Raw genomic sequence first — 17,615 nt, forward strand, 5'->3', positions numbered from 1 at the left:
ATATCAGGGCAAGGGCACATACAAGTAGGTAGAATGTGTTCTTTGAGTTTCTTAGTTGTTAGGCGATGGCGTTTGGGAGTTTATTAGTCGAGTTTGGTCAAATTGTGGCAGGAATTGGCCATCTGGACAGAAGATCAGTGACCGTTTGTCAAATCTCATGAAGCATTGGTCAATAGGCAATATTTGTCAAGAGGACGGCCAGTTGGGCAATGGGCCGGCCTGTTGGCCAATGTGATAAACTCGTGACTGGGACGGAACATATATAAATGCATCTTTGGATACATTTACCAGCAACATCGGGTGTAAATGTGTTAAATTCAACAACTTTCCACTTCTTTGTATGTATGGGAGAAACATCGGTTGATGCATTTAAATGGCTGGTAGAGTATAGTATCAGCAGACGTAGAGCAGTTAGAGTGAACCACCTGCATTCCGAGTCCTCTAAGGACTATCTACTCAAGTATCTACTTGTACTTGTACTTGCTAAACCAACTAACCAACATCTCGGTATATCTGCTCACCCTCAAGTACTGTCGACCCAAGTCTAACTAATTAGAAAAATGGAAAAGAAAGAGAAAAATATATACCCCCACCAATCCCCCAAACAAAAAAACCCCGTAAAAAAGTTTCCACCACAAAAAAAATCCCACAAAGAAAAAGAAAAAGAGATTTAAATTAAAACCCTTTTAATTCTCCCCACGCATCCTCCCCTCCGCCGCCCCCGCCAACATCTCCCTCCTCACCACATCCTCCACCTCCTTCCCGCGTCCCCTGCCCGCGCCCTCTCCCGCACCAAACACACACTCCCACACATCCCCACACCCCACCACCTCCCCGCCACCAACCCCCTTCTCCACCAGCCCCCCCACGACCTTCTGCAGCTCCACCGAGTTGGCCACATCCAGCCTCCTCTCCTCCTGCGACTCCTCGGGCGACGACGCCGGCGAGGACCCAGTGCTAGTGCTCCCACTACTCGACTGGCTACTACCCCCCTCCTCCTCCTGCGAAGGATCCACAGACTCCGCAGACTCCCCGCAAGCCTCCATCAGCCCCAGCCTCCGTTTCGTCGCCAGCGCCCACACGTTCTCTTCGACCGTGCCGTCGATAACATACAGCCACACCGTCGTCGGGCGTTTCTGCCCAATGCGGTGGACACGCGATATTGCCTGCAGCTCCAGCGAGACGTTGAGCAGCGGCTCGCAGAGGAAGACGTGGGTCGCGTTGACAAGGCTCAATCCGGCGCTCTGTGACTTTGCGTGTAGCAGGAAGCAGTGGGTCGACGGGTCGGTCTTGAAAGTGTGGATGCCGCCGCGCTTGTCGAGCGTGGCGAAGCCGATGTGGGAGTGTGTAAGGACTGTCTTCATGAAGTCGAGGAAGTCGCCCCATTGCGAGAAGATGACGGCTTTAAAGCCCGGTTCGTGCTGGCGCAGCCAGAGGAGGTGACGGATTACTGGTGGGGGTTAGACCTCTATCTAGAACTAGAGGGGGATACATACTCATATCGATCTTGGAGCCAAAGTGCTGCTTGATCTCGACACGTTTTATCTCGTCCATGATGCGCTTATCCATGCCGGAGTAGATGCTGGCGGAGGCGGAGGCGGCATCAGAGCTGCTGGAAGCTAGGGCGCGCTCTTCTTGCATGGTGGCTTCCTTGGGACGATATGAGATCTGGTACATATCCTTCAAGCTCAATGTCGCCGTGCATGCTGGGCACTTATGAGAGGTTTTGTACCATTCGACCATGCATTCCTTGCAGTAAGAGTGGCCGCAGCTCGTGAGTATGCCAATCTCGTAGGTTTCTAGAAGAAAAGGTTAATAACTAACCACCACTCCCAATCAACCACAACCACTTACCTTTACAGATTAGACAATCCTGCTCCTCCTCGACGCCTTTTCCTTTCAGATGTACCAGGTAGCGCAATTTACTCTTTGCCTTTGTAATTTTCTCAGCCAAGGCCTTCTCCTCATTAAGCAGTTTCTGGAACAACGCATCATCAATGCGCACGCTCCTCGAGAAGAACACCTCCGGCTCAAAAGGCGCCACTGTATCTGAGATCGCCTGCATCTGCGAATAGTACTCCTTCCTCGCATTCGTCACATTGCGGAAAAACATAATCTCACTATCAAGGGGGTCAATGATCAGCACAACCAGAAAAAGAGTAAAACAGGGAAGAAAAGCAAAACGGGGAAAGAAAACAGCCAACTTACTTTGACAACTTCTTATTCACCTCCACCTGCGTACCCACAACCTCCCCCAACACCTTAAGCTCCTCCTCCACCAGCTCCCTCTGCATCGCCAACCTCCCACCCCCGCCCCTAAACCCCGCCACCTTATGGCGGAGCTCCGCAATCCCCGCCTTGAGACTCCGGCACCCCACCTGCGCCGGCAGCCTCACGCTCTCCCTCCGTGCCATCATCTCCACAAAGAAAGTCTGGTGCAGCCCCTTGCGCGCCAAGTCCGCCTGTATGTCATGGCGGATCAGCGCATTACTCGCCTCGCCGGACAGCGCCTCAGCGCGGTCCGCAAGCAGCACCCGGATCCCCGTCATGAGGCGCTCGCTGAGCTCCTGGTCGGACACGGAGATTTCGAACTCGTTGCCGCGGTCTTTTTCGTCGTCGTCGTTGGTGTCTTCGTCGAGGATAGGCTTTGCGAGGAGCTCGAGGAGCTGGGTGCGCCATTGGGTGATGAGGTCGGCTTGCGCGTTGAGCGTGGTGGCGATGTCAGTCATGTCGTAGAGCAGTGTCTGCGTCTCAATGCCGCAGTTGGTGTTGCAGGCGGGGATGGCGGCGATGGCGGCGAAGCGGCGGGTGTTGGCGCGGGTGCGGAGGGTGTCAAGGAACTTGAGGGCTCGACTGCGAGTCTCGTGCACCATCTGGGAGAGAGAGTCAGTATATATTAAGGCGGGATCTGAAGGGAGGGCTTACTTCTTTGCGGACGAGTTTGGCGGCGTCGTAGTGCTCCTCTTCCTTTTGGCGGAGCTGGGCTAGTTCCTCGCTCTTGGGGTCTGCTTCCTCCTTCTCTTCCTTGAGCTGGTACCAGGCGGTCCCGACCCAGAAGAGACAGGCGTGCTCGAGCTCAAGGATATTTCGAAGCCGGTTCCGCAGAGTCCCATGGCGGCTTGTATCAACTCTACTATCATAATCATGCTCAGCCGTCTCTTCATCCTCTTCATGCCATTCCATGGGTTCGTCTATGGCCTCCTGCAGCTTTGTCTTTGGCTCTGCCTCCAACGCCGCTCTACACTCCTTCACCACTTCCCGCACCTCTGCCAGCACCCCCATCCACACCTGCAGCGCGGCGTTATACTTCTCCTGGATCTCGAGCAACTGCCCTCTCCGGATCTTGGACTCGAATAGCGCCCTCTCGTCGTTCCTGACGGCGACCGAATGCGCATCCGCCATGAGGTCCAACACCTCATCCACAGTTCTCAACGGCGCCTTCGTCCCGCCAAACATCTTCCTATTCCTCTCGCCCGCCTGCGGATGCAAACACGTCTGCCGCAACCTTATCAACCATACTCTCAGCCTCTCCACGACTTCAGACGACACCTCATCGCCGCGGGCCCCCTCCTCGGTGATGTGGCACTCATCACTCATCTGTTGAAACAAGTGGCGATAATTCTGCTCCTCGATCGCGCTGAACGGCACCCGCACCACAACCCTCTTCTGCAGCGGTAGCCGGATCTCATCACTGACCATATCCTTCGTATGCCGCAGCGCAATCTTACCCACCACCGCGCCGAACGCCGCATGGTTGTACCTCGCCAGCGTCGAGAAGAGCGCCGGACTGCGCTCATCAAACAGAGAATAGCGCAAGAACCGCAGCAGCCCGTGGAAATCATTGATATCCTTACGGATCGGTGTCCCCGAGACCGCCCACGCATTGACCCGCGGTATCTGTCGCGCAACGACAGCTGCGTTGCTGAGCCCGCCATCAATCATCTGCGCCTCGTCCACACACACGCGCCACCAGTTGAGCTCGCCGAGGGGGCTTCGCCGCGCCTCGTAGCGCTTGGTCTTTGAGAGACGCTTTGACCAGTCCTTTGCCGCGAGGTAGTGCAGCTCGTGCGACAGCACCGCATACGTCGTGAGGACCACGTCCGCTCCACAGAACATCTCTACGACCTCCTCCGTGCTGGCACACAGGTGCTGCTTCATACCGCGGTAGTGGCACACCCTCACGCTCGGCGCGTGCGTCGCAATCTCGGACTTCCACTGCTCCAGGATACTCGGCGGCGTGATGATGAGCGTGGCACCAATATTGCGGCGGTCTGCCGCCATGGCCGCCGGCATGGCGTGGAGCGCCATCAGGGCAATCATCTCCACAGTCTTACCCAGCCCCATCTCCTCCGCCAACAAGCCACCACGCGGTAACTCCACCGCCCGCCAAAGTTCCTTCAGGTCGCTACTGACGATGCCAAACACATGCGACACATAACACTCCCCGCCCTCAGCGTCTCTCTCGCAGAAAAACGTCGGTGGAAGCTCGCCTTTATCCTCTGGAATGGCGGCGGCCGCGCCTTCACGGCTCAGCATCCACTGGACTGTGCGACGCTGGTATGGCAGCAACGTGCACTCCAGGACCGGATGCTGCACCGAGTCCGGTACAACCTGCGTGCGCGCGGGGGTGTGGCAGGCGGCGTAAAAGTCCTTGGGCGTGACTGTGAGCGCGCCCTCAACGACAGGAGCGTGCGCAGGGAATGCTTCGGCGAGCAGGCGCCACCAGGGGTCGGTACTTGCCAGTGCAATGGTGGAGGATGTGGGGGCGTTATGGCAGCGGGCGGTGAGGGTTAGGGTTAGTGTTATATTTGCGGGCGCGAAGGTGAGAGTGCAGGAGCTGCTGAACGGGCGAGTGGGGGTCTTGGTGGCGGGGAAGTGGGAGGTGATTGTAGACGCCCATGTTATATCGCGGGGGAGGGTGTCTGGGAGTGTACTTAGGTCGAGACTGGGTATTAGTTAGTAGATAGTTCAAATATATATAATATATAGTTAGAGATGGGCAGTTACTTTAAAGCCATAAGCTCCCCCCCATTGCTAGCAGAAGAAAGAATCAATCGTCCAGTCCGCGCACTCCCGGTATCTATATCCGCATCCATGTCGACATCCTCCCCATCGAGCACTCGTAGATCAACAACAACCGGGATCTCAGAACCGGCATAAATCTCTAGCCCAGCCTGCTCGGGATTCACAGCCTATTACAAAACATGTTGTTAGTAAATTCCGCCTTTCGAGTTATATTCGTAGCTAGATAGATGGTGGGAAAACTCACGAAGCTGACATGGTGCCGCGCGAGAACTACATGTACTGACTCTCCTCCGCTACTATCACTATCACCGCCATCACCGCCGCCGCCGCCGCTAATATCACCGCCGCTAATATCACCGCCGCTGCGTTTCTGCCGCTTTAGTCGTGGAACATGTGCAGTAGCAGTAGTAGTGCTGGTACTGTTGGTAGTAGCAGCGACCGAAGAAGCAATGTTCTCATTGTTTAGGTGTGCGATAGCTATATAGCTTCAATCAGCATCCGCAGTTCGCAGCTAGGTAGCTATATAGGAATGATTAATACTCACAGGCAGAAACACAACAGAGACTCCCGGTCGCCATTCTGCTTTTGGTGCGACGGCAATAAAAGCAGAAAAAAGAGAGAGAAGAAGAAAGAAAAGATCAAAAGAAAAGAGGACGGTCTGTGGGGCGGCCTTGTTAGGATCGCTCGTCCGTCCGTCGGGATCCTCAAAAGCTACAACGAGCCAAGGCTGGCCAGGTGTGCAGGGATGGGGGGGTGTGGCGGCGGTGGAAAAACGATGATCCGGATTTTGCAAGTCTTGGCGCGTGTGAGGCGGGTGGTGAAGGTTGGGGGTTGGAGAGAGATAGGGGAACAGACGAGAAGGTGTGAGGGGAGGAACGGATGAAAAGATACATGTATGAAGGAGCGAGGGAGCCAACTTACATGCAATCGGTGCTAGCCATGACCTCAATGGCTCTGGCTGGTTTAGGGCTCTACATGTGTTGAGCTAACCACCGTTTTAGGAAGACTCAATTATGTACATAGGTAATGAGAAGGTAGACGACAATCTACTTATAGACGCGTCTAGTTAGGCTTGGCCGTACACGGCGGCGCAGTGTAGAAGTGTTGAGTACATACACGTATATGAATTATGCTGCTCTACTCCGCCGCTACACTACAGGACCTCCCCCACTTGCTAGCACTGCGGGCACTGCGGGCACAATGGCTGGCTATCAGTCAGAACACCGAGTGATGTCGATGTCCATATATGTACCGGTCTTGATATTTACAGTTGCTGAGCACCCCCACTATATATCATTTCTTCCCCGCCGCCGCCGCCGCCTCCTTCAATTTGTCCACCTCGGCCATGAGACCCTTGACCTCCTCTACACCCAATCAGCCCCTCCCCCAAGACACACACAAAAAAAAGAGAGAAAGCGTAACGTACCCTCCTTCCCCCTCTGCACCTCCTCCTTCTCCAGCTTCAACCACGCCCAGTAGCACGCCTGGTACGTAAAGAACGACATCAGGAACACTTTCGACAGCGGCCGCCCAAGCTCTTTATAGAACCCAATCTACCCCACATCAATTATTAGCCCCCTTCTCGCATTGCCCCCCCACCCCCCTCCCCCACCGTGGGGAAAAAAAAACATACATGCTTCGACACCTCCTTCTTCTGCGGCGCGGGCTGGGGCGGCGCCATATCCGCCATCCCCCTCCTCTGCCCGCCGGCGCGGAGTAGTCGTGGTAGTAGTGCTCGTGCTCGTGCTCGTGCGCTCATCGTCTCTGCCGGTATCCAATCTGTTGACGTTGCAGAAACCGCCGAGCAGGGTTGTTAATTGCATACAGCCTCTAGCAGATGAGGCTTGGCAATGCCCACTAGTTAGGGCCAGCTAGGTGTTTTTGCATGAAATGACTCGGTAAACAAGCGTTAGGTGTCCTCCTGTCAGACGGCACCCCTAACCCCGTTGCCTTTAAATCCACGCCTGCTGCGGCGCCCTCTCCAGGGGACGGACAAACAAACGATAGACAAACAGATCTACTGCTGCTCTACCTCTTCGCACACACGCACGCAGCTACTTCTCGGTGATCTCTACAATCTACAGTTTCTATAGCAGTTTTGAAACAGAAGCAATGGTAAGCCCCCCTCCAAACCCTCTCCCTCACGAAGCACCCCCCAAGCTCTCCCCCCCCCCCCCTCTACGACCTCCCCCGAGCCCTTCTCCCGAGCTCCCCCAAGAACCTGCTTCCTCTACCACCGCCCCCGAAAACAAGACACAGAGAACTAACGAAACCCCAGGCGCAAACCCCCCAACAACGCAAAGCAAACGAGCGCTTCGCCAAGCGCGAAGAGACCAAGCGCGGCAAGCCCGACGCCGCGCTCGCAAAGCGCCACAAGTTCAAGTCGCCCGTGTCGCCAATCTGGCTGAGTACGTTTTTTCCCTCCTCCTCTTTCCCCCGTGCTGTGGGTTACTGTGTGCAGATTGGATTTGGGGCTAATTGAGGATGTAGTCATGTTGGCGTTTGTGGTGTTTGGCGGGATCGTGTTTGAGCTTATCCGGCTGTTTTTCTAGAGCTTGGTAGCGGTAGCTAGCTAGGGGAGCTGGGGGAGCTGGAGCTAGATGGGGGAGCTAGAGAGCTAGGGGAGCTGTGTGGCCGGAGAGTAAAATGGGTTTTTCTTTTTTTGTTATTTTCTTTTTTCTTCTCTGTTTCGTTTCGTTTCGGGGTGTTAATGTATTATTATACTTTTTTACTACTACCATGAGAAATCAGCCATCTGGTCTGCGCCGGTACCGGGTACGGCAGCCAACCCAAACAAAAGAAAGAAAAGAAGAGAGCTTGTGAATTAGATGTGTTGTGGCCTCAAGGGTTCTGTTCTAGGTGTCCTACATCACAAACAGTCATTCGGCCGGCCGGGGGTGTATCATACTTTCTCACTCTCCGTCTACCCTTTTTTTTCTTTCTCTCATAAAAACCATATATATAAAAAAAACCACACAAAACCAAAAGAATAGAAAAGAATAGAAAAAAACCATTTTAAATATTACACTCGATATCATAATATCGGGGGAATGATCATGATCCATATTTTACAATGCTCCCAGCCCTCTCTTCTTCGCCCCCTGCTCGTTCTTCATCTTCATCCCCGTCTCGAACTGCTTCTCGAGCTCCTTTTCTCTCTTTGAGATTGCAGAGTCCTTGGCTGTGCCATTTGTGCTTGCGACTGCGACGGCGGGGCTGGCGCCGAGAAGGCGGAGGAACTTGGATTTTCGGGCGGCATCACCGCTGAGCTCGGAGGCGTCCCAGGCAGTGGTGGTGGTGGTGATGGGTTCGGGGGTTGAGGTGGGCTTCTTCTTGTCTGATTTTTCCTTCTTTTCCCTCTTTTCCGTCTTGTCCTTCTTTTCCTTCTTGTCCTTCTTGTCCTTCTTACCCTTCTTTTCGGACTTGTCGGACTTCTCTTTCTTGTCCTTCTTTTCCGCCTTTTCTTCCTTTTCCACCTTCTCTACTTTCTCTTCCTTCTCCTTCTTCTCCTTCTTGTCCTTTTTGTCCTTCTCATCCTTTTTCTCTTTCTTGTCCTTCTTCTCCTCTTTATCTTCCTTTGCCGGGGCCACCACCTCTTCCTCTACCTTCCTGCGCTTGTCGCCGTTCGAGTCCTCTTTCTCCGTCTTCCGCTTCGATTTCGATTTCTGCACCACAATCAGTACTCCACACACCAATCCACTCAACCGGCATTGCCGCAAACCTCTGGAGCATCCTCCTCCGACTTCTTAGCTTTCTTAGCAGCCTTAGCGGCCTTCCTCTCCTCCTTTGAGAGCTTCGACTCCGAGCTGTCTGCAGAGTCTGTGGAGTCTGAGGATTTATCCTTCTTCTCCTTCTTGTCCTTCTTCTCTTTCTCCGCGGTGCCGTTCGTCGAGGTGCCGTTCGTAGCTGGTGCCTCCTCCGTCTTAGATTTCTTAGACTTCTTGGGCTTCTTCTTCTCCTTCACCGGCTATGCATCCATTCCATACTGTTAAATCCTCACTATCAATGATCACCTTGCACGATAAAAGGACTAACCTCGACTTCCTCCTCTCTCTTCCTCTTCTTCTTCTGGCCCTCCGCCTCCTTCTTCTCCGCAGTGCCATTGGGGACCTTCTCGACGTCCTTCTTCTTCTCCGCCGGGGGCCCACCGTTCTTCAACTGGGCCCTCCTCTGCAGCGCCGACGTCTCCACTTCCGCTACAGAAGCTTCGGGCTCTACAGACAGCGCAAGCCGGGGAGAAGCAATCGCAATATCATTGGCATTGTCGCCAGACGATTTCGCATTCCGTCCATATCCCTTCTTTCCCTTTCCGCGGGTCGTGAAGCCTCTACCCCCACCTCTTCCGCCGCCTCTGCCGCCGCCGCCTCTACCACCTCGTCCTGCTGGTGCGTGATTGGCGCGCTCACGGGCCGCGGGAGCCCCAGACTGCATGAGGGCCAGGCGTGCAGGGTTGATACCTGCAAATGGGTCTTCGGGCGACATTTTTTGGTTGTTAATTGTTAATTATGGTTTTGGAGGGGGAGAATGGTATTTTCTTAACGTTGCTATGTGAACTTTTTTTCAGGGCCTGCAGAAACTTTTTTTTTGCGCACAGACCAGTGCAGGAGACGGGACTTGGCGGGCAGGGTTTGGATGGGTTAGGGCTCGGGACTGTGTTTAGTTCTCCCCGGTGTGGTTAGGACGAGATAAATTCTCCGGTGGTGGCAGGCTTCGAACACCTCCACCAATGGATATGTAGCTGGGCACCATTGAACTAGTAAGAGTCGGAGGCTCGAAGCTCCACAACTAACTATCAGCAAAGGTTCAGAATTCCCGTTCAATCGATTGGCGAAGCTAGCTGCATCTTTGAGGATAGAGGCTCATCATAGAGCCTATCCTAGGCTAGGAGACACCACCCACAACGGAGGACGGATCAACTCAAAGTGTTTGTTTATGCGTCCCTCGCGCTGCCCACGATAGCTCTTTCCCCGGCTGCCGAACTCCCCCAAGTCATACCCAAGGAAGATCGAAGACATACATAGTCCTTGGTGGGTTGTGATTCAGAACAGCAGCATATCACCCAGATCTGTTTTCAAAGGTCGACGGGAAAGACTTCCGGCGTGGCTTGAAGGAATTTAGCTGCGAGAAAGCTTCAGGGGGCTAGCGGTCTTAGTATTATTAGCCTGTAATTGAGCTATCTGGAGCTCTAAGGTACCCGGGAGTATAAATATATACTTGGAGCTGATGATTCCAACTATCTTAACCTCCCCTCGAACCGCTCGATCTCAATCCCAGTACACGGGGAAAGGTCGGTTGGCAGAGCTGCTCCTGGGCATCTCTAGATCTACCAGTTTCAACAAATGTGCCCTAAAAGTCTCCAGCAGACCAGGGAGATACTTACTCGGAAAACAGTCACCAGCTGCAGCTAGACCTTTGCATGTTCCGGTGTATTGCTGTCCGTCTCGCTCAAGTGTTATCTCCCGCATCTCCTAGGAGCCTAGTATATAGCCTCTGGTAGAATTATTGTGGAAACCAAGGATTATCGAGCAGTTGCTTCTGGCCAATGCTATCGCTCAAATCTTCGCCGAGAACAGAGGTCTTGCACGCCACATTTCAACCATGATTGATACATATGATATGAGCATGGGCATTGACCAGGGAAGCTGCAATGCGGATACCTCCGGGATCCTTCTGTTTCTTTTTAGACTTACGGAAAGACAGGTCCATATCAAAACTCGATATTTGTGGTCATAGCATCTCTCTGTAGCTGCAGCTACTAAGCTCGACCGCCGATCATAGTGATTGGAGGTTATTATTGCTGGTTGGTAGGTTGTGCTTCCACGTGTCCAAAAGGCTGGATAAAGACGCAGCAGAACATCTGATAGATGCGCAGCCTTACCTGCGAACTGAACAGGACAGAGTGTCGTCATAAGTTTAGGTGACGTATTTCGGGCTCGATGCTATTCCAAAGGCCAACAGTGCATCTGTGTATTTTTTTAGGTCCGAGTGAGAATCCATGAACAAAAGCTTTCGCTCCGGATCGGTAACTATAAACTCAACCCCTACCCCATTGGTGACAGCCGATTCCATCTTTGGCTATTGCGGCTTCTTAGATTCATTCTTAGAGAAGCGTTGGCTAAGCGTTAGCAATGGGGCGTTGAGAAGAAACTACACTGTAGCTATAGAGTAGTTGAACACTGAACCGCCCGCCCAGCTGATCATGATTGTATTGGCCGGGGCCGTAAGATAACGAGCACACCATCGAGGAAAGAATCTCTTCGCTCTCCACGGCCCAAGAGTGCATGTGCATGTGCATGTGCCTTTGATTCAGATTTCATAACCGGCGGCATTTACCACGGCGTCATGGGAGGCATCGGAACACTTGCACCTGCAACTGCACTTGCATTGCCCAACCCAACCCAACCCCTCACTTTTATCTCCATCGCAAACACGGCCATGTGGCCTTTCAGTGCCAAAGATCACTTCGGTCGGGGCAACAATCCAGTATGTCGAAGCAAGACAGATAATTTCCGAGGTGTTCAAAGGGCACCCTAATATTGTGATGAGCAATAATAACGATGATGGTAATCTCTTGCAGCTATCACTACGAGTGGTCAGGGTCTTTGCTTACTGTTAATTCAGGACCTGACTTCTAAGGATTCCGCCAGTTCGCCGAGCTCTCCTGTCCCCCCTCGCTTGCTCGAGCGAAGGTACAGGTAGTATTTCCGGGTGACAAAAGTTCCCGTGATTTTGCTTTAAAACGACTATAACTCCACAATCACAGATAGCTATTGGGTTAGAGAGCCGAAGATTGATAATATAGCCCTTGGGTGTGAATCCCGAGTACCGACTTTGAGAATTGGTCATTCTGGGAAATTTTTGCTGGTTGCTGCGCAAAATCCCGGCACCGTATCCCTACAAAGTAGCTATGCGTGATCTATGAAGTTCGGACAGGCTTCGTTCCTTTGACTACCATCATGAAATATCACTCGCTACCATATAACCTAAATGAGCCTGGCAACCTGTTTTATAGGAAGCCACCCAGAGCATTTTCGTCTATTTCGTCTATTAAGATTAAATACAATAGAATAAAACCCTAGGGCGGAATGATATTCACAGATATTAGAAGATCCGAAAACGAAGTTCGGCCGGCCAGAAAACCACCAGATAATCCCAAGATACAAAGAAAAACTCGCCGAATTGCGCGTCCCGTCATGGGGAGGTTGTCGCTAGGAAGAATAAATAGCTACAAAAGAATAGAAATGGATATAAAGGAATGACCTCAAACACAACACAGTTATCATCAAGCATAAATCTTGCCAGGAGCAATACATCGTCATACACCACCAATCCAAAGAAAACAAGCAAAACCACGCCCCCGTCCCCCAAATCATTCAACCGTAGTTTAAGATGACGATAAATAAAACCAAAAGCAGATCTGACGTGTATGACACATAAAAATACAGGCCATAATGACACTTACCGTCTTCGAGATGCTTGCCTGTAGCAACTTACAAGTCCTCCCGAAACCTCGAGCTGACACTGCCTTCCCCTGCAGAAAATCTCCGCTCATCATGTGGGAAGAAGCCAGAAGAAGGCCTATTCGTGGGTGCGAATGTTGGGGATTGCTGTGAGAACGTGTCCCTCGCCTCGTCGGGATACTCCGAGTGATCCTCGGTGCTCGAGATCCGGCCGTTGATCTTGGCAAAATCCTTGGTTCTTTTCCTAACGAGTTTTCCTTTGCCTTTCTTGGTACCTTGATCATTGATGGTCGCTGGGTCTTCTGTCCGTCTCCTACCCTTAAAGTGGTAACCACCCACCCCTATACTAGATAACGAATGTCGACGCTTCACTGGAGTCTTATCACCTCCATCTGTCCTTATCGGCTGGATACCCGCTGCTGAAACTGACCGCATCGCTACACGCTCTTGGGGTGCTCCATTCGATTTCGGCACTATAATCGATGATATACGGCGGGGAATTCTGAATGCAGATTCTGGCCGCGGACTCCCGTTAAACGCCACCCGATCCCCGCTTGCTTCATTGACGTGTTGCTGCTCGGAAATAGCAGCATGCCCCCCACTAAAAGTAGGGTCAATCACAGTACCACCTATCGGGGCGCTGATGGCAACAGCCTCTTTTTCATCACGACTAATTTGGCGACTTTGGCGTCTTCTAAATCTATTGAAAAGCCCTCTAATCCTCCCCTCTTTGCTGCTGCTGTCCGATAAAGGTGATGTGGGGGATATGGGACTACCATCACCTAGTCCACCCAAATCCCCACCACCCCTGCTGTCGATTTTTGAAGGCTGTCTCCGTCCCTTCACTGCTCGCTTTTCCTCTTCCTTCCGGCGTTTCTCGTCCTCTTTTTCGATGACTTCCTCACATATTCTCAGCAGTGGTTCTTGAAGTGAGGATACAATCTTATCATCTGGGGGTAGAATTGAGGGGAAATATGAACTTTAAAACACACCTTTAGCCCTCCGGATATCCTCACGTGTCTCCCCTTCCCTTGCCTCGTGTAGGGCCTGCACCCGTTTTGATTCTTCAATATCCAAGTGATCCTCTAATTCTCTAGCTCTTTCAGAATCTATTCTAGCCTTCTCCGCGTTTGCTCTTCTATTAATATCTTCCAACAACGGCTGTACATTCCTTTGTGCGATTACATCAATTTCCTCCGGCGCCATATATGCGCCGCCTCCGATGCTGATCTTCCCATGATTCTCTATACGTTTTTCAGAGTCCGCCTGTGCAATTTGAGTGACCCTGGGTTCCCAATCTTCACGCCTCGCGAGCCCCCGAGAATCTGCGACTTGCTTGTCTATTCCCGAAAGCTTGGCTTGAACGTTGCGCTGAGCAGCAGACATGAGTAAGACAGCGTTCTCACCACGCTTTTTTGCATCAGCCCGCGCTATGTTCCCCCGAAGAAGTGCCATCTCTGCGTCGGTATTGCGAGCTTGGCCAATATCAATCGATCCTACGTTGGGGACAGTATAAGAGCAGTTGATCGAGGTCTGGGCAGCTTGAGCTCCGAGAGGAGAAGCTGAGAGTGTACGATCAGTATCGTAGCCTATCTTTGCTAAACGCTCTGCTGCAACTTTGCGAGCGGCCTCTTGGATATTTGAATTAAATCGCCTCGATGGCGGGGTTGTCGTAAGGACAGATTGTGCTGAATGGTCATGTCTTGGTACATCAGGTAAGGTGGTGCGGCGGCTACTCTTAGACATTGAAATTGTGGCTGCACGGAGTACGTCCGACTTGCGCTTATCCTGCTGTGGAACCCTGCCCGCGTTGAGCACCTTGCTTTCTGCGACGTATTCCGAAGTCGAGTCTGCTCCTGTGGCGACAGAGAGACGCCGAATAGGTGGCATGTGAGCAATAGTTGCAGCTGTCAAAGCGCTATTTCCCGCGCTGGCCGCTTCGGTTTCCTGACGAATAGTCAAAGGCATCGGAGAAGATCCGGAGCGCCGTCTTTTTTCCTTCGAGCTTTGCATCGCTCCTATGGCGCCAGACAACGACCAACGCTTGAATGACTCAGGCATTGTATATGGCTGCGGGAAAGAAGGGTCTTCAAGGGCGTGGAGAGCAGCTTTCCCCGCAGGTTCACTCGGGGCAGGTTCCCAAATGTTCACGGACTTTGGGTTGCTGTGTGCAAAGGAAGCGGCGGCTCCAGCGGCGGCAATAGAGTTCGGTCTCCAGATTTCCACCGGTCTATGATCGCGGTGAGCCAATAATGCCGCTGAAGCTCCAGCAGCCCCAGGATGTAGTAATCCTATGGTAGGATAGCTTGGCAATTCGTGAGCTTCCGCTGTGCGAAGATAATGAGCAGCTGTTACAAAAGGATAAGGTTGTTAGTAAATATTACCAAAAGCCCTCCGGTGTAGCGATGTGAAGGGTAAAAGAAAGAGAAATAAACCGGAGTTGTGATTTATCTTTCAAGGAGGACAAGTGGGTAACCCCTTTCCAGGAGAATTACCGTAAAGTTCGGTAGTGGCAAAAAACTTTGTACCACGCTGTAATTCGTTGTTATTATCGGTCTGAGTTGATACAGTCTGCATAGTCATATCTCGGGGTCCGGTCATTCTTGCAGGAGTGTTTAAGGCCGAGCTAACGTCAGTCACGGCGGTTGCATTATTCAAAATCACCCCCTGTGAACCGTTTTTCGATAAAGATGTACCCAATCCATCTCTATTGGGTGCAGTAGAAATAGCCGTATGTGGGGATGTGGAAGTTGCAGGTGGGGTTGGGGTTGCAGTTGTGTCAGACTGGCTAGGAATATGAGTATGAGAAGTGTGGCCGTTTGTCAACGGCAGCAGCATATTAGAAATGGGAGCCAGGGGGGCCAATAATGTTGCCATGATTGCTCTAATTTTGTCAACTTGGAATAGATATTGGTACTGGTGTAACGATCAAGTCAGACAAAATTGAGCCGGCTGCGGGGAATTACAGATCAATATGTGGAGTACAGGGTATAAAATAGCACAGACTGCAGGGGAATAGAAGCGGGATGCCGTCAGTGCACCGTTGAAGTCGAAGTGAAAGATCACCAGCAGGGAACTAAAGCTGCTCGCTAAGTTACGTTACCGATAACATCAGTAATGGGCAGTTGGGGCTCGGCGTTTGGAGATGTTCCGATTGTGATATTGGGAGACTGACTGGATTGGAGGAGAAGGTGAGGAATGATTTGTTTGGCAGGATAGGACAGGGTATCTGACTTATCGGGAGATACTACTGTTTTCAGTGGTCTGTCACAGGCCTGAAGGCTTAAAAAGTGTGCCTTTTATCGTGATGTCATCCGTTTACTGTCTGTCACAGTACCGTCATCGTTTACCATACCTAAATGTACATAGAGGTAACACTCAATATCATGCCTTTAAGTAAGTAATGGTTGCAATTACCTGGTACCGGCTCTACGCATTACTTACTTGTTTTGAAAACCTTACTGCAGCTGTGGATGCATGCCCGGTAATGCAATTCCCAAGATCGAAGCCGGTAATTGGCATGCATTTCTGTCACAAAACCCATTTGTCTGCTCAAATATAGATTCATAACGGCGTTACCTGTACCTACAGCAGTATGTAGAGCCCTTCCAAACTCGTATGCTGTACAGCGAGAGGTAGAATTATTGTAGAAACAGGAGTCTAAAAACAGGGTTTCTATGGCTGGGCAAGCCAATAGAACTCCTCCCATACTTCTACAATAATCTTACCGCAAGCTGTAAAAGTTGACTGATCCATACGGTCCTAAGATCAGATATCCTACATGCTCACCAACATAAACGTTATCGCCTACCAGCATAGCCATTAATCTGATGATTTATTGCAGCGCCAGTCCGGGATGTTCTTGGTGGACAGCATTCTCTGTCCGTTCAGACCCATCGGGTACGAGGCGAAGAGCTGCCCAAAGCTTGGAAAGCGGTTGGCCCGATGTCAGGTTGCGTCAGAACCGGGGGGCATCTTGGCCATCAACCGTGAAGCGAAACTTTCCTATGACGTCCGGCAACTTGAAAGTTTATCGGGACCCGCCTGTTTACCGATTTCTGTCTAAAAGCCGTTGAGATTTGTTCATGGGTATGATAATGAAGCTTAATGTGAATAACTGAACGATAAGTGACTTGTCCATCCTTTTGACAGCTCCAAAGTCTCTGTTTTTATCGATGGACGGAAGGAGTGTAGCTGGCCGCTGCGGGGGGTTGTATGACAAGGGAGGGGCAGAGGATCGACCAGGGATTCTTTATGAACTCGAACCGTCTCGAATCACGGATCAATTCAAATGTTGTTGTTGTTGATATCAGCTTAACCGCTAACCCTACAACGCCCTGTTACTTGCTCTGAAAATACTTGGGACGGCAAAATGGCCTTTTCAATTGGTAGACAACAAAACATTCGAGTGAATTTCTTGCATGAACCCCAGTACAAATGCGCAGCTGGGAATAGGATTCTTCAGTAGTACCTTCTACCTAGGTAAGTACTTTTCTGAGGCCTTTTCACGCCACTTACAATGAGTATAGCTAGTTGCACAGCTAGCCAGCTGATTAAGACTCATGATTAGAGGATTAGAGGGAAACAAACTCGTCCCTCTACATATCAAGCTTGTTTCACGGCAAATATACATGTGCTAGGATTAACGGCATGATGGATAAGAGCCTACAAGCTTTAATACCTCTCCCCATTACCATTTTCCACCCCTCATTCTCCCCTTCTAGCAGAGCGGGACCTCTGACAGGTTGTTCCGAGTGCCCAGAGACTCACGTTCAGAACAATGATTAGCAGGGATCACTGACACGGTAGTACTATTTGGCTGCTGGCATGGTAAAAGTAAGCAAGCATGCCACCACCACAACCGGCAATGAAAGCCAGACTACGGAGGTTACGTCAAGCCTCCCCCGCCCGGAATCCCAGAGCTGCAAACAAAGTAATTTTCTCAGAGATTTCAAAGCCAATATATAAACTTTTTACGCCCCTGTCTGTTGAGAAAAATTTACTCTCATCTTATTTCTCTGAGATTCTCTCAGCCTTGGTGTTGGCATCTTGGTTTTCTCTAGCTTATTTCTATCTCACCCGCGTCTCCCCTCTTTCAGAATTACATTCCCCATCTCTCATTTAATCGTC

At 51.4% G+C, this 17,615-nt stretch overlaps 5 protein-coding genes across 5 annotated transcripts; 1 reads left to right on the top strand and 4 right to left on the bottom strand.

Annotated features, from left to right (window-relative positions):
- Positions 1–686: 686 nt before the first annotated feature.
- On the bottom strand, positions 687–5,603 carry H6S33_005103 (uncharacterized protein; the record flags this gene model as incomplete). The annotated part of the gene is made up of 8 exons (XM_044836452.1): positions 687–1,450; positions 1,497–1,799; positions 1,855–2,120; positions 2,209–2,873; positions 2,926–4,945; positions 5,008–5,192; positions 5,270–5,502; positions 5,570–5,603. The coding sequence occupies 8 exons, from the start codon at positions 5,601–5,603 to the stop codon at positions 687–689; spliced, it is 4,470 nt and encodes a 1,489-aa protein (XP_044690316.1).
- A 715-nt stretch (positions 5,604–6,318) lies between these two features.
- H6S33_005104 (uncharacterized protein) lies at positions 6,319–6,784 on the bottom strand (the record flags this gene model as incomplete). The annotated part of the gene is made up of 3 exons (XM_044836453.1): positions 6,319–6,389; positions 6,452–6,578; positions 6,659–6,784. 3 exons carry the CDS (start codon positions 6,782–6,784, stop codon positions 6,319–6,321), a joined length of 324 nt encoding a protein of 107 aa, XP_044690317.1.
- Positions 6,785–7,137: 353 nt separating this feature from the next.
- On the top strand, positions 7,138–7,577 carry H6S33_005105 (uncharacterized protein; the record flags this gene model as incomplete). The annotated part of the gene is made up of 3 exons (XM_044836455.1): positions 7,138–7,140; positions 7,304–7,433; positions 7,516–7,577. 3 exons carry the CDS (start codon positions 7,138–7,140, stop codon positions 7,575–7,577), a joined length of 195 nt encoding a protein of 64 aa, XP_044690318.1.
- Positions 7,578–8,093: 516 nt separating this feature from the next.
- H6S33_005106 (uncharacterized protein) lies at positions 8,094–9,507 on the bottom strand (the record flags this gene model as incomplete). The annotated part of the gene is made up of 3 exons (XM_044836456.1): positions 8,094–8,690; positions 8,747–8,992; positions 9,061–9,507. The coding sequence occupies 3 exons, from the start codon at positions 9,505–9,507 to the stop codon at positions 8,094–8,096; spliced, it is 1,290 nt and encodes a 429-aa protein (XP_044690319.1).
- Positions 9,508–12,515: 3,008 nt separating this feature from the next.
- On the bottom strand, positions 12,516–15,362 carry H6S33_005107 (uncharacterized protein; the record flags this gene model as incomplete). The annotated part of the gene is made up of 3 exons (XM_044836457.1): positions 12,516–13,381; positions 13,478–14,833; positions 14,981–15,362. 3 exons carry the CDS (start codon positions 15,360–15,362, stop codon positions 12,516–12,518), a joined length of 2,604 nt encoding a protein of 867 aa, XP_044690320.1.
- Between the last annotated feature and the right edge of the window lie 2,253 nt (positions 15,363–17,615).

This window comes from Morchella sextelata (assembly GCF_020137385.1).
Source record: "Morchella sextelata strain SCLS chromosome Unknown scls_19, whole genome shotgun sequence".
NCBI classification, from domain to species: Eukaryota; Fungi; Ascomycota; class Pezizomycetes; order Pezizales; family Morchellaceae; genus Morchella; species Morchella sextelata.